Source organism: Copidosoma floridanum, unplaced genomic scaffold, assembly GCF_036245765.1.
Source record: "Copidosoma floridanum isolate Cflo_tuat_1 unplaced genomic scaffold, Cflo_Japanese_pri ptg000024l, whole genome shotgun sequence".
Lineage (NCBI taxonomy): Eukaryota > Metazoa > Arthropoda > Insecta > Hymenoptera > Encyrtidae > Copidosoma > Copidosoma floridanum.
Genome location: NW_028321901.1, coordinates 11,008,820 through 11,023,672, shown reverse-complemented (window position 1 = coordinate 11,023,672; position 14,853 = coordinate 11,008,820). Strand labels below are relative to the sequence as shown.

At 38.5% G+C, this 14,853-nt stretch overlaps 1 protein-coding gene across 3 annotated transcripts in view; it reads right to left on the bottom strand.

Annotated features, from left to right (window-relative positions):
- Positions 1–14,853, bottom strand: part of fidipidine (coiled-coil domain-containing protein 93) — a 525,830-nt gene that overhangs the window by 481,426 nt on the left and 29,551 nt on the right. For all 3 annotated transcript variants that reach the window (XM_089595045.1, XM_089595044.1, XM_089595046.1), the window contains 2 exons: positions 287–381; positions 114–225 (listed from right to left, as the gene is read on the bottom strand). In XM_089595045.1, the coding sequence (XP_089451171.1) occupies positions 114–225; positions 287–381 (207 nt within the window). The remainder of the gene's footprint in view (positions 1–113; positions 226–286; positions 382–14,853) is intronic.

The following is a 14,853-nucleotide window of genomic DNA, read 5'->3' as shown; positions in this document are numbered from 1 at the left end:
GGTAGATGGAAATATATGTTTTGGGATCCAAAAAAAAAAAAAATTTCATTTAGCTACAAGAGGGTTGAATATTTTTATTTACTTCTAAGTAAAAACTAATGAATTGTATTTACCTGAATTACAGGAAGAATGTTGATTAAATCCAAACCTTGTATTTGATGAGGCTCAATACTGTAAGGGCAATTCATTTTTGGCAGCATACTTACAATTTTTTCTGTTAGAGCTCTGAAATATAAACTTTTATAATGATTAACGAGTAATGCAATAACTAAAAGAAAATACTTACATTTTTTTACCAATAGTAAGGTTCTCCTGAAAGAGTATGTCCACATTAACGTCAAAGCAACACGATTCAATACACCACGTCATACCGCCAACAATCTGAAAATTGTAAAGTGTTTTCATACATCATCTCAATATGAAATGTTACATTAGAAATAAGAACATGTAACTTCTATTATATAAGGCAAGTGATTTTAAAAACATATTTTTTTCATCATAATTAATATTTTTTATGTATTAGAAAGCATCTTCTGGTAAGTTTCAAACCATATTAGGAAAAATTAAGTACAGAAGCTATGCTTCAAAAAGCAGACGCTATACTAAACAGGTGTATTAGCTGCGTACTCAAGTACTGGTGCAACATATTGTAACGAGGCCGTAGCTATCTCGTAAGCATATAGCAGCAGCGCTAGCTATAGAGTTAACAGCTAGTGTACCAGTTCGTGACGAGAGTACAACTATTTCCCTTTCTTAGGTTATGCTGCTGCTCAAAATTTCTTTTAATAAAAAATAGTTTGAGCTTACAAGTTTACGAGTAAAAAATAATATTTGCGTAAAAGATTTACATGTATTTTTTGAGGGAAAATAGCAGAAAGCTTCTTTCTAATTTTTTATTCAAAACAAAATGTTGGATTCACTTTTTTTGAAAGAATTTTTCTTTTGTAATATATTAACACATATTTATGCACGTGCTACACTAAAACTCACAAATATTTTGACAACTGAGTGTATTTGGAATTATAACCAATTAACTGATATAGATAATACGTAACTAACGCTTTTTTACAATGCTTGAAAAAATCCTTACTGTTAGTAAATATATAGTACCATACAGAGAACTTCTCAATGATTATTGTGAAAAAAGTTATGTGACCGCCTAGTGGAAACAGTGCAAAATTAGACTAAACTAGATTAATCGGTATAGATTTGTGTACAGACACATGCAAAAAAAATGAGAGAAAAAAGTATATTGCATACGCAAATGTACAAGCTGTATACACATATTACTGATGTGCATGCACATCTTCTGTAGACTTAGGCCTGTATTAAAAAATTGAAGGAATAATACATGAGTTCTTACTTATCTAGTGTCATCCAGAAACAGCATCTTAAAAATCAAAAGTAAATTATTTCTTTCTGTCTGATTCTCTCTATATCTCGTTTCTTTAATCATCACCTGGAAGTTTGTACCTATCTGAAATTCACACATATTCAGTTAATAATTTTATAAAAATCGTGTACATTCATGTATATATACACATACACACACAATAATTGAGCTTGGCCGTCTTCTATGCGCTCTAACAGCTAACCTATTTACAGATAAATTTTACTTAAAAAAAAAATTCTTTGTTACTAATCATTTAAATAGTATCTGTCTTACCATTATAAAGTATAATTTTGTCATAATGAAAAAATACAGCTCACACAGTTTCTAGTTAATGATTAGTTTTTTCAAATGATTAAAATAGTTTTATTTAATTTATAAAATGATTCAGCCAAATTTTCATTTATTATTGTGAGCAAAATATTTTACTGCATCATTAGCACGTTATTATAGCCCCATTACCGAAAATGTCACACTTTACACAGAACAAAATTCTTTTGAATTTTGTCCTTTACCTGGCTGAGCTAACCTTAAATGTAACCTGCTGCATACCAAGCATATAAGAATAAACTATTGAATCTAGGACTGGACAACTGGTTGTGTAAGTGATTGCATTATGATAATATTGTTTTTATCACGTAAATTAACATGTTTGCTTAAGAGCAGGGTTGTATCTCTAAAAGAACGATTAAAATTTTTTACATATCAAGGCCAAAGACATCTTGTGGTGGGAATTTACTTGTTGTAGCTTCAGGCGTTTCTTAAACTATAAAAGTGTCTCTTTGAGCTTACTATGTAAATTACATCTTGGCAGTGATCTCTTTATAAATCTTACACTAATATATTTGTTATAGTGAGCATTAAATATAAAAATATGTGGACCAATTTTTTTTTAAGTTTCTTAGTGACCAGATATAGTGTATTATCTAGTGTTAGTAGTGTAATTAAGAAAAATGGCTATAATTTATTAAATGATTCTTTGTTAAAAGTGAGACCTAAAAAGTTATTTTTAAAAAAATGACACGAGAGGAAACAAAAAATCACTTAAAAAAAAAAAAAAAAAATTAGACAGAGCATTGTGTAAAAAATTTAAAATTGTAGCACTGAAACAAAGCGAAAAAAAAAAAAATTAGTAAAAACAAATCTGTCAAGACCTTTCAAAGAAAACACAGTTTTATAAATTTTTTGTACGATTTGAGTAGATGCATCAAGGAACCGAAAAAAAGCAACAAAAAATCAAGAAATGATGTCAGCATGGCAGTAAAGTGGGGTATTTACATCTCTGTCTCCTCCTCCTCGTACTTACAACGTTATATGTACACATAAGGCTACAAAGAGCAATTAGCTCTTTCGTCATCTCTCGCTCAGCTCAGCTGACTGCTCAAAAAGTCAAAATGCATTCTGCAACTTTAAATAAATAAAATGGAAAAATTAAAGTGCATCTTAGCAATTATTCTATAAATTTAAACGACACTTGTTTTAAAGAAGAGAAACTAGTTAACATTATAATTTTTGCCGTCAATGAGAAATAATAAAATTTGGTTAGTCCCCTTCGCTACCTGTTGCCATGCGACATTTTGGTGATCTTTCTCACCACCCGTTAAAAAAGACAACTATCTTTATTGGTTGACATTCTCATCCACTCTCACATTTTTCGTGTTCCCCTTGAAAATGCCAAAATTACCTTTAGAAAATCTCCTCCCCTCGCACCCCAACAACCCATCAACTAAGCAAAGAATTCTCTTACTTCTTAATGAAACTAATCCAATAAAATTTTGTTTAGTAAATTAATAGCGTATTGGTTAAGCCCCCTTTCACCTTTTTATTAGCCACTCTTAGACTTTTGCTTTCAGTTAAGCAACTTATCACCCTCCCTTACTCCTAAGAAAGAAAGTCAAATTTCATTGATTTCTATATAAAATCAACCCAATAACACTTTTGTATAACTTATGAATTAAAAATAATCAATACACTATTTATATATTGTTCTTATCAGTCAATAAAAAAAAATTTTACAATATAATACTTTAATAATAATTCATCTCACGTCTCATTTCACGGTTTCAGTATTAATTATTCACAAACAATAATCACTTTTCTTTATATTTTAATTAAAACTCTTTACATACAACATCTTTCATTTCATAAGTATTATAACCTTCGAGTTATGTAAATACATCATTTTTAGTTTTGCATAGTAATGAAACTATATAGAATTCACCGTGAGCGGATAAAGGTTTTTTTTTAATACAAACCAACACTGCCAAACCTTTGTTTTTGTGGTTCACTAATTGTCACAGCAAATGCTAAAAGTAACAGATATTGATTTCTATACGAAACCATCCGTAAGGATGATAAATTACCTGTATTTAAAATTAAAAGTTATTTTTGGTATAAAAAATTTATTTTCAAATTTTCCTTTATTTATTGTGTTTTGCTTTAGTATCATACTAAAATAATTTTGTAATTTGTAATCGTGTACTTCTACACAAACCGTCACGTATACTAAATTCCATATGAACATAACTATTACTCTAACTTGTCAAGGATGTCGAGGGTCAAGGATTTACTGCCTTAACCTATTTATAGTATTGTTGGTAGTGTCTGTATCATTGCTAACCCTACTATAAATTCTATCATTGCTGTAATTGTTCTTATTGTCATTTCAACTACTACAAAATTTTTCACTCTTTTTTTTTTTAATTATTATGCTTGTCATAAACTACTTATATTTTACGATACATGGTGTTTCGAAAATATTTCGGTGATGAGAATACACTTACTACTATATTTAAGTTACAAAAAATCCCATAACTTCGCTTACTTTCTGCGTATTTATTGTATCGTGGTAATAACAATGTTACCAATTATAATTGGTAAATGTTTTATGACTTTTGTCGAGGATGTCGAGGGTCAAGGACGCAATGCTTTAACTTAGTATTAGTATTGTTACTAGTACTTATTACTAATCTTATTATAGACGCTATTATTATTATAGATATTTTCAATGTCATTCTTATTATGTATAAAATTGTCGAATTATTATTATTTTTTTTTTATTTTCTCTCGGTGCCCGGCTGCCTTTTATATGGATGATCGCGTTACACTTAAATGATTATTAGTTGAGGTGTTGTTAATCCACCCTCTGTGGTGTTGTTTCTATCCCGTGTGCCTGTAATCATTCTCGATAATTTTAGTAATATCAGGGCCCCCCATTTTTCAAAACCCCAATGGTCCTGCAGCTGCTCTTAATAATATTTCCGCCGCAATCCACGCGTAATCCTTCCAGTCTGACAGCTCTCTTTTTATTTGCACTAACTCGTATTCATACATTTGGTGATATGTGCCCCCGTGATGTTTCCTTATTTCATATGTCCTACTCTATTTCCACGGGTATATATTTGTATTTTTATTTTTTTAAGAACCGTAGTGGAGAAAGTGAGGGGTAAGAAGGGGAAGTGGTCAGCCAACTGTCTGTGCGTCATCTTCGTTGACGTTTTGTCCACGTTTCTCTTTCTATACATTTACGCTTACGCACACATGTTTGTAGCTGAAAAGTGATTTGCTCGAATATGACGCTACCCAATGCATTATACTATTCAAGAACCACGTGCTTATTTTTGGATGCAAGTGTAGCACTCTACTTACAGGTGTTTATTTCCTATCTTATGTTGTGGCATAAGCTATGTGGTATACATGTCTATTTCTTGCCATCCTACTACGGCTACACTTTACTGTTGCCACGTGCTTAATTTTTTCTTAATTTGTCGTTATTTTTTTTTTTTTCAATTCATTGTTTTTTTGTAGTTTAGTATTTTTTCCTTATTTGTTATTTTTTCATAATTTTTTTCCTTTTATATTTTCGAACTCTCTTTGGTTATTCAATAAGCACACTTTTTTAAAAATATTAAACTAGTATAATGCCCTAATAAAGGCGATTCCAGAAAGATTGGCAATCTTATGCCAGAGGCTCAATTGGCTTACATTGGTCTAGTCTGATTTTCTGTTTGTAAAATATTTCCGCTCCCTTTCTTCTGTTTTTGTGTGTCATGCATAGAAAGCAACTTATGATGGAGCTTTCTCGATTTCAATTATCTGACGGCGCTGGCGCCCATTCAATGCAATTATTATTTTCCACTGAATTATCTCCATCTTTGTTAGCTTGGTTCATTGATTCGTACGCTCTATTTTACGTGCTATAGCCACTAGGTGTTCCCAGGTAGGTGACTTTTCAACCACCTTTCCCATTTTTTTTTTTTTTCATCTTGGTGGTTGGCCACCACCGTAATTTTCCTGGATCTTTGGTGTGTCCTACGCCCTAAGGTGCTAGGCGGGTTAATTTTAGCTGGAGTTGTTGGTGTTGTTTTCTGCAGCGTTGCTGGTTATTTCTCGAACGCCATCCTGGCATCCAGGTCATCCGTTACGTTCGTTTTTTTGTTGTTTTTTTTTTTTTTTTTTGGGATTTCAATGCGTTGCTTGTTTTGCCTTCTCCCAAATACAGGCGTCAGCTAAGGGAGTTCACTGAGCAGTCCGTAAGCCTCCAACAGGGTTACGAGAATCACTTTCGATTACTCCAGGTCCATGCCTAGGGGAAAATCTTTGTGAAATTGTTGGGAATAGTGGGGAGCTCTTAGGCTATCTTCGAGGAAGGAAGTGATGAAGCTAGGGGATCATGGTATCAGCGATAACGAACAGTAAGTTTACGTTACCCACGAATAATAAATTTGATGACCGACTTTTTTTTCGTACTCCTCTCTGCCTTTCAATTTTTTTTGTTCGTCTGTTCAACCCTGCATGTTCCATGCCAACAGCCTAATTTTTGTTCTGTTCATACGATAATTTTTCGTTAATTGTAGTACCTCGCTTTCATTTTGGTAATGCTATCTGTCTATTATCTTATCATTACATTATTATTATTGTTACTATTATTGTTATTACTTACATTATTCTTATTATTATTCTTATGATTATTATTATTATTATACATTTTTTTTGTTTCATTTTTTGTTAGAGAATGACACGCATGCATCTTGTATGCTTTATGTTTTGTTCCCATATCGTTCGTATGTTACTGTTGTGATTTCTTACTTTTACCAGAGTGCAAATATGTGTTTCCGTTTGCTTTATTTACCGTTGGCGTTATCGTTTGGTTACTTACATCTGTCAGTGTATGTTCTTTCGTAGCACATTCGAGGACTGCGAAAGAAAAACAATTTTTTTTACATATTTTATCAATATTGTTCCTACGGAAAAGAGTGGGTTAATTGTCTACAGTTATCAGTTAGACTAGTTATCAGTTATTTTATATCTACTTTCTGTATGATTCGTTGCTCACTCGTGGCTCGTCCACGGGCCATAACTTAAAGAAAAATGATGCTTTTTCCTACGTATTTATACACGTATGATTCTGTGTATCCTGCCTTCCTATGCAATACTGTGTTAGCATACTTGCTTTATCGTTCTGATTTTCTGTATTTCTTCTGTCCTTACAATTATTAGTATTATTACCGCTATTATCATGATTGTTATTATTAATATTATTATTATTTTTATTGTTAGCATTATTTTATTTGTTATTGTTATTGTTACTGTAACTGTTACGGTTACTGTTACTGTAACTGTTATTGTCATTATTATGATTGTCATTATCATTATCATGGTCGTTGTCATTATCATTCTCATTGTCATCGTGTTTGTCATTATCATTACCATTATCATTATAAGTATCATTATCAATATCATTACCAATATCATTACCATTATTTTTAATTATTGTCATTACCATTATTATTAGCATTATCGTTGTCATTACCGTTATCATTAGCGTTAATATTACCAATACCATTATTATTATTATTACTATCACCATTATTATTATCTTTATCATTATTATTATTACCATAATCATTATCATTATCATTATCATTACCATTACTATAACTATTATTATTATTGTTATTACTATTATCAATACCGTTCCCATTATCATTATTATTATTATTTTTATTATTATTACTATTATTACTATTATTATTATTATTATTTTTTTATCGTTATTATTATTACTACTGTCGTGCGTTAGTGGCTTGCAGTCGCTTTAAGGGTCTGGTGGTGGTGGTGGGTCTGCTGGGGGCATTATGCGCTTTTTATTACTATTAGCACTTTTTTGCTTTTCCCTAATCTTTTTTTGTCTTTCTATGCCTTGTATGTGTTCTTTTATGGAATTCCTTTCTTCGTTGTTTCCTGCTGCAAGGGTATTTTTTCTGTCTTATCTTTTGGTTTTTTCGTTACCTCTCATTTGGATCCAGTATCTCTATCACTGTAGCAGCCGATATTTGATGTGTGTTTTTTTACTCTAAGTTTCCTGGGTTTCTTTTTAATTACTTGTTTATTTGAGTCCAATGTTTCTATTTTATCTTTTCTATTCTTTCTTATTATGTTTCTTTTTCTCCTGTGGCGCATTTTATATGCGTGTCAGCAGCGCGTTCACATCTTCTTGATTTTATATTTCCTGTCTTTCCACAAGCTCATACAGCTCCTGGTACGGTCATTCTGGGTTCACCCCCCTCCCCGATCTTTTAATATTGGCTTACAAGAAAGGACATCCAGTGCCTTGTTTATTTGTTCAGATCTATAGACAACATTAAACTCGTATTTCCGAAGTTTTGCCTTCAACCTTGTAAATCTTAAGTCAGGTTTCTTTAATATAAAAAAATGTTTGAGCAGTTCGTGGTCTGTCAAGACTGTAAATTTGCGACCAACAAATAGGGTCTTAACTGCTCTTCAGTATACACTATCGACAACAATTCCTTGTCGTATGTTGGGTACTGTAATTCAAATTTCTTCGATGACGTAGTCGGATGCGTCGGTTGTTTCTATGAATGGTTTACTCATGTCTGGGGCTCTTAGTACCAGCTCGCTAAAGAAAGCATGTTTTAGTTTTACGAATGCCTGTTTTCTCTTTCTTCCCATTTCAAAACTATAATTTTCTTTATTAGTTATGAAAGTGGTTGGGCTATTTTTGCATATTCCCTCATAAGCCATCTTTCATATCTCAAGAGCCCGAGAAACTTTTTATTTTCTTGGCATTCGTCAACCCCAGGAATTCTTTCACAGCCTTGTTTGTCTGTCGATTTGTCTTTATTTTTTCATTCCCAACAATGTGTCCCAGTACTTTTGCCTCTCGCTTGAAAAATTAGCATTTCTTTGGCTCTCTTGTGAAAGTTGCATCTAATAGCCTTTGCAACAGTCTCTTAAACGCATTCCATGCTATTTCAGGTTTTTCCCAAATACCATGATATAATCCATGTATATTTCAATTTCCTGGTCCTGCAGTCCTGCGAGTGCTAGTGTTATCACTCGCATGATGGTATTTGGTGAATCGGAGCATCCCATCGACATTCTTTTACATTGGTAGTGCCCTTGTGGGCATGAGAATGCGATCTTATGGGCGTTATCCATGTGTGTTTCCACCTGAAAAAATCCGCTCTTCAAGTCGATTACAGTTATACATCGCGCAGCCACCAAATTTTTTAAAATTTTATTTTGAAATGGTAACGGCTAGCATGAGCCAACAGTTACTTGATTCAACAACCTAAGATCTGTGACAACTCTCCAGCATTTTTCTTCATTTGGTCCTGCATTTTTCAACACGATCTATGCTATGCTGAGCTATGTGGTGATTTTGATGGCTCGATTGTACCTTCGTTCAATAATTTGTCCAGTTTTGTCTGCATTGTTCCCTTAATTTTACAAGGTATCTGACCCTTTTTGCAGTTATGGGTCTATCTACTATTGTTTGTATTCTGTGTTTCAATAAATTAGTTGCTTTCAGTGGTTCACCTACTAGGCCGAATACGAGCAAGTACAATTCTATTAGTTCGAGTACGTGCCCTATTTCTTCTTGGTTGCAGTTTGATGTGTTGCCAAGTTTCATTATCCCTTCAACCTGAGCTTGCATGTTTGCTGTTTGTCGGGTACGTTGTTCCTCTCTGTTGCTATAATTCTTTTTGTCTTCCCTCTTTGCCCAACATTTATTTTCTTGAACATTTGATGATTCGGTATCATTTCCCCCTGCTTGATTTTTCTTTCAAATTTCGCTCGATTCTAACTTAAATAGTCCTATCATCACTTTTTACAAGCCTTAACTCTATTTACGGTATTGGTACCTTTTTTTTTTCGTTCGCTATATTTATCATTTTCCTGTAAAATTCCCGAATAAGATTCTCTCTTTAGAGAATCTAGATGTGGTTACCCAGACTTACCTGAGCCTCATCGTCCAGCTTCACCTACTGCCAGGGCCCCTACGCCAGTCGGAGAGAGTCCCCGCCACACACAAATCGAAACAACTCGTGAGTGGTTCCACTGGCTTCATAGCTTGTCAATCTGAGCTTGGTGACGTTTAAAGGCGCCTACAGCTGTTGCCAACAGCCCGACAAGGTCTTTCTGGTCCTTGCCGTGTTGGGTACATTACCATTAGCGCCCTGAGGTCCATCATCTCCCTGGCAAGAGGCTCCTATGCAATGTCGGTACTTTTTTGAAACTCGGCCTCCAAGTCAAGCTCAGATCGACCACCGGGGTCAGAAACAAGGAGACTCTGCAGTGGAGCCAGCTCTCTTTCATTTTGGCATCATTTTTCGTGACGTAATGACCCGCGCAGGCCGGCACTATCCTTTTTTTAAATGAAGATTTGAAAAGAATTAAAATCACGGCAGCAGCCTTCTGTTTCCAGAGAAGAATGCTACTTGCTCGGGCTGGCCAGAAGTCGCCACTCTTTCTAAGTACCACCTACGGAGACTTCCAAAGCGTTGTGTTAAAAAATTGTGAAAGTAGTGATTGTGTGTAGTAAATGTTTATGTAGGCCAACTACAAGTGCCCCAGCGCGACAAGCAGCAGGCATACAACACAATAAGCAGAGCAGAGAACTCACTTAAAAGAGCTGGCGTAAACAATGCGGGAAAGAGAAAAATTGGGCTGAGAGGTATGCGTTGCTGTTGCAGCGGAATGGGCCGATCCAGTCTCGACTAAGGAGCCATCGTAAGCATAGAGGGCTAGCGAGGTTTTTTGTGAGATAGAGTTTTGTTGGCTGGGTTGTTTTCGTGGAAGAAAAAGAGATCGTGCGCGTCGCCATTCTTCCTTCCTTTCAGGTGCGCGAATCAGAGGTCGCAAAAAGAGAACAACAAGATAACAAGAAGACGGACGAGACGAGCAGTGTCCACGGCTTTGTACCCCTCCTTATTGTTCCTATTTACAGGAACAGGAGTGCTGCGTGATAAGTAGTAGTAGTAGAAATAGTGGTAGCAGTAGTAGTATTTTTTTTTTTTTTTTCGTGGTGGGAGGAAAAATGCATTGAGGCACACCGCAGGGGCAGCAGTAGTGTGGCACTCGGTGGATTTTTTTTATTAGACCACCCATACCCACTAAAAACCCCCCCCCATGCCACGTGGCTTTTGATCCACCCCGAAACCGCGTTAGCATTACTTCAGGGTGGAGCCACCAGGGAGAACATCGCGTCTCACAGCATTAACGAGTTAACTCGCCACCGTTTCCTAGAGGTGCTGATGCTCTCGAGTCCTGAAAAAGACTCGGGGTTTCCATGAGGACCAGCACCTTGTATAGCGCTTCATAGTAGGCCGCCTACTTAGCCAGCACCACTATAAGCTTAATGCTTTCCCTTGCTGATAGGTAAAAAGTACCTAGCGCAGCGTAGGTCCACGTTAGCCTGTCTTTCAACTCAAGGCCTTTTTGGCTTATTTTGATCCTGCTTGGGCCTTATCCCTGGCCTCTTTTAGGGCTCTTCTAAATAAAAGGCAGCTCCCGCTGCCTGTTTCGTGCTTGTTGTCCCTTGTTGGGCAAAGGAAGCACCGTGCTGGGCCTAGACATTCCTTCTTCCGGTGGTTTGAGCTTCCACGCCGGAAGCAAAGCTTGGATCTGTTTTCGTTCTTACAGTTGCCTGAGACGTGTCCATATCCCAGGCATTTGTAACATCTTATTACTTCAATTCTTCTTCGTATTCGGAAGCTTACGAAGCCAACTCGTAACCTGCCTTCCTCTTCTACTTGTCTGACAGTTGCTTTGTCCACCTTTATCAACGCCAGCCTCTGTCCTCTGGCATTTGGCTTTAAGAGAGCTACTTCTGGCTCCTGGCTCTAATGTCCAAAAGTCCTAGCGAAAGCCTCTTGAACCTCTTCTTCCTCTACAATGGCATCCAGGTCTCGGACCTTTAATGTCACTTTTCTGTTGCTCATTTTGACAGTACCCTGTCCGGCTATCGACTTCTCAATTTGCTGTGAGAATGCAGTAGCATTCTCAACACATTTGGCCTTAATAAGTATGTCTCCTTTTTTTGTAGTGACAACACTTTAGACTGCAACATTAGCCTTATCAGGGTCAAAGTTCTCCTTCATCGTCCTCAGCACCTTTGCAAAGGTCTGCCCTTCGGCCATCTTCACTACTACTGTTGTTGTCGCTTCCTTTTTGTTTGTCTGGCTTGTTTTTGCATTCAGGAGAATTTCTTCTTGTTTGCCACTGCCTGTTTTTTTTTTCTTGGAGGCATAATTTGCTGGCGTCTCTCAGGGCTGTCCGATGGGCTCCTGTTTCTTTTACTTCGTTCTATTTCCTTTAGGGCAGTGTTCAGGGTTCTTTTCTGTACATGCCGTCGGAAATTATCTCGCCTTTCTTCCCTCCACTGCAGGGATTCGAACGACAACTTCCAAGCGTTTGCACACACTTCTTCTTCATGGAGAAGGCCTTTTCTTAGCACCTCTGCCTCTTGGAAGTGTTTAAGCACAGCTTTGAGCCCTTTCTTAACAGTATTCGCTGTGTTACCGTACTTATGGTTGATTAATTGTAGCATCTCTGTAATATCTTTCGTTGCTGATTCGACTTTATCAGCCACTTGCTGTCGCTTTATTCTGAGCTTAGCACCACTTTCTTCTAATGAGGCAAACTCCTCCTGGGTCTGGTGGCTAAATACTGACACGTTGCTGTCCTCGGTGACGTTGATGCCTATGCTCGACAGACTTCCTTTTCGTCCTTTGTCCGTTAGGAAGGGCCACGGAACATTAAGCAGTCCCTGATGGCCATGAGACACGTCTTTGTGCCCCCCTCCCCAGAATCCGTGGGGCCTGCAAAAGTCACCCGGGCTTTTACCGGATCGGAACTGCCGGCGGATTCCCTCTGAGAGGTTACCGCCTGGGGTACTAGTTTTGCATCGACGTTTTTCATTTTGACATCTTTTTTAATGGCGTACTCACCCGTGAAGGCCAGCACTACCCTTTTTTTTTTAAATAAGTATTTGGAAAGGGTTAAAACCAGGGCAGCAGCCCTCTCTGTTACCAAAAAAAACCGCTACTTGCTCGGGCCGGCCGGGAGTCGCCACTCTCCCTCAGTCCCACCCGAGGAGACTGCCCTGGCGTTGAGTAACAAGTGTAAGAATCGTGTTCGTGTTTAATGTATGTATATGTTGGTACACAATGGTCATTCCAGCGAGACGAGCGGCAGGTGTACAGTCCCACGACCGCGCAGACAACCCAACAAAACGGGCTGGCGTAAGGCAGTAAGGTGCCGCCATATAGCCTCCTCAGTGGTAGTAAGCCTAGATTAGTCAGCCCACCACGTCTTTTTTGTTCATGAGGCGTACAGCCATATCAGATGTGGTTACCCAGACTTACCTGGGCCTCATCATCCGGCTTCACTCGCCGCCAGGCCTCCAACGCAAGCCCGGAAAAGGACCCACCACACGCAACCCAGAACAATCCGTAAGTGTCCCTGTGTTTGTTTAGTGAGAGTCTGTGATGCATGTATCTGAGGAGAATGTTTTAACCACCGCTTACTTCTATACACGATGAATGCTAGTTTTTAGTGCCCCGCATCAAGCAATGGAGTGCCACCCACGGAAGCAGCAAAAAGCGAAGAACAAGGAGCACAAGCAGAGCCGGCCCATGCATGTACAGCGATGGAGACATGGGGCATTAGTCTCCCGTCCACATCGCCGCAGATACACACGCCAACGCCACACACGCTTTCCGATCCACGCCCCCGACCACCACCACAGAGAGCCACCCCAGCTGCCCGTCGTTACCTCATATTTTAAGAGGATGCCCCTATCCGCCACCCGGGGAAGCGCCCGGTATGGAGAAACTAGCGAAAACCCCACCCGGGAGTAGTAGTAGTAGTAGTAGTTGTAGTAGTCCCGGGTGGAGTTTTTCTAGTTTCTCCATACCGGGCGCTTCCCCGGGTGGCGGATAGGGGCATCCTCTTAATATATGAGGAGACGATGAGCAGTTGGGGTGGCTCTCTCCTGTGGTGGTCGTGGGCGTCGATTGAGGGGCGTGTGCGGCGTTGGCGTGTGTATCTGTAGCGGTGTGGAGAGAAGACTCGTGCCCTCTGTCTTCATCGGTGTGGATGCATGGGCCGGCCCTGCTTGTGCTCCTTGTTCTTCACTTTCTGCTGCCGCCATAAGTGATGCCTGTATGCTCGATGCAGACCAACAAAAACTAAAACTAGCACCCCGTCGTGTATAGAAGTAAACGACGATTATAACATTCTTCTCAGATACATGCATCACACAGTCTCACTAGACAAACACAGGGACACTTACGAATTGTTCTGGGTTGCGCCTAGTGGGTCCTCTTCCGGGCTTGCGTTGGAGGCCTGGCGGTGGGTGAAGCCGGACGATGAGGCCTAGGTAAGTCTGGGTAACCACATCTGATATGGCTGTACGCCTCATACACAAAAAAGACATGGTGGGCCGACTAATCTAGGCTTACTACCACTAAGGAGGCTATATGGCGGCACCTTAGTGCCTTACGCCAGCCCGTTTTGTTGGGTTGTCTGCGCAGTCGTGGGACCGTACACCTGCCACTCATCTCGCTGGGATGACCATTGTGTACCAACATATACATACATTAAACACGAACACCATTCTTACACTTGTTACTCAACGCCAGAGCTGTCTCCGCGGGTGGGATTAAGGGAGAGTGGCGACTCCCGGCCAGCCCGAGCAAGTAGCGGTTCTCTCTGGTAACACAGAGATCCGCTGCACTGGTTTTAACCCTTTTCAAATATTTATTTTTAAAAAAAAGGGTAGTGCTGGCCTTCGCGGGTCAGTACGACATTTAAAAAGATGCCAACATGAAACACGTCGATGCAAAACCTGTACCCCAGGTGGTAACCTCTCTGAGGAAATCCGCCGACAGTTCTGATCCAGTGAAAGCTCGGGTGACTTTCGCAGGCCCCACGGATTCTGAGGGGGGCCACAAAGACGTGTCTCATGGACAACAGGGACTGCTAAATGTTTCATGGCCCTTTCTCACGGACAAAGGACGAAGAGGAAACCTGTCGAGCATGGTTCTCTGTCCATGGGCACTTGTATGTATTAGAAACAATGTAACAAATCTCCACTGTATAAGTATCAGTTTATTTTATCTACTGCTATCCTTTATTAACTTCGTAAGTTAAAA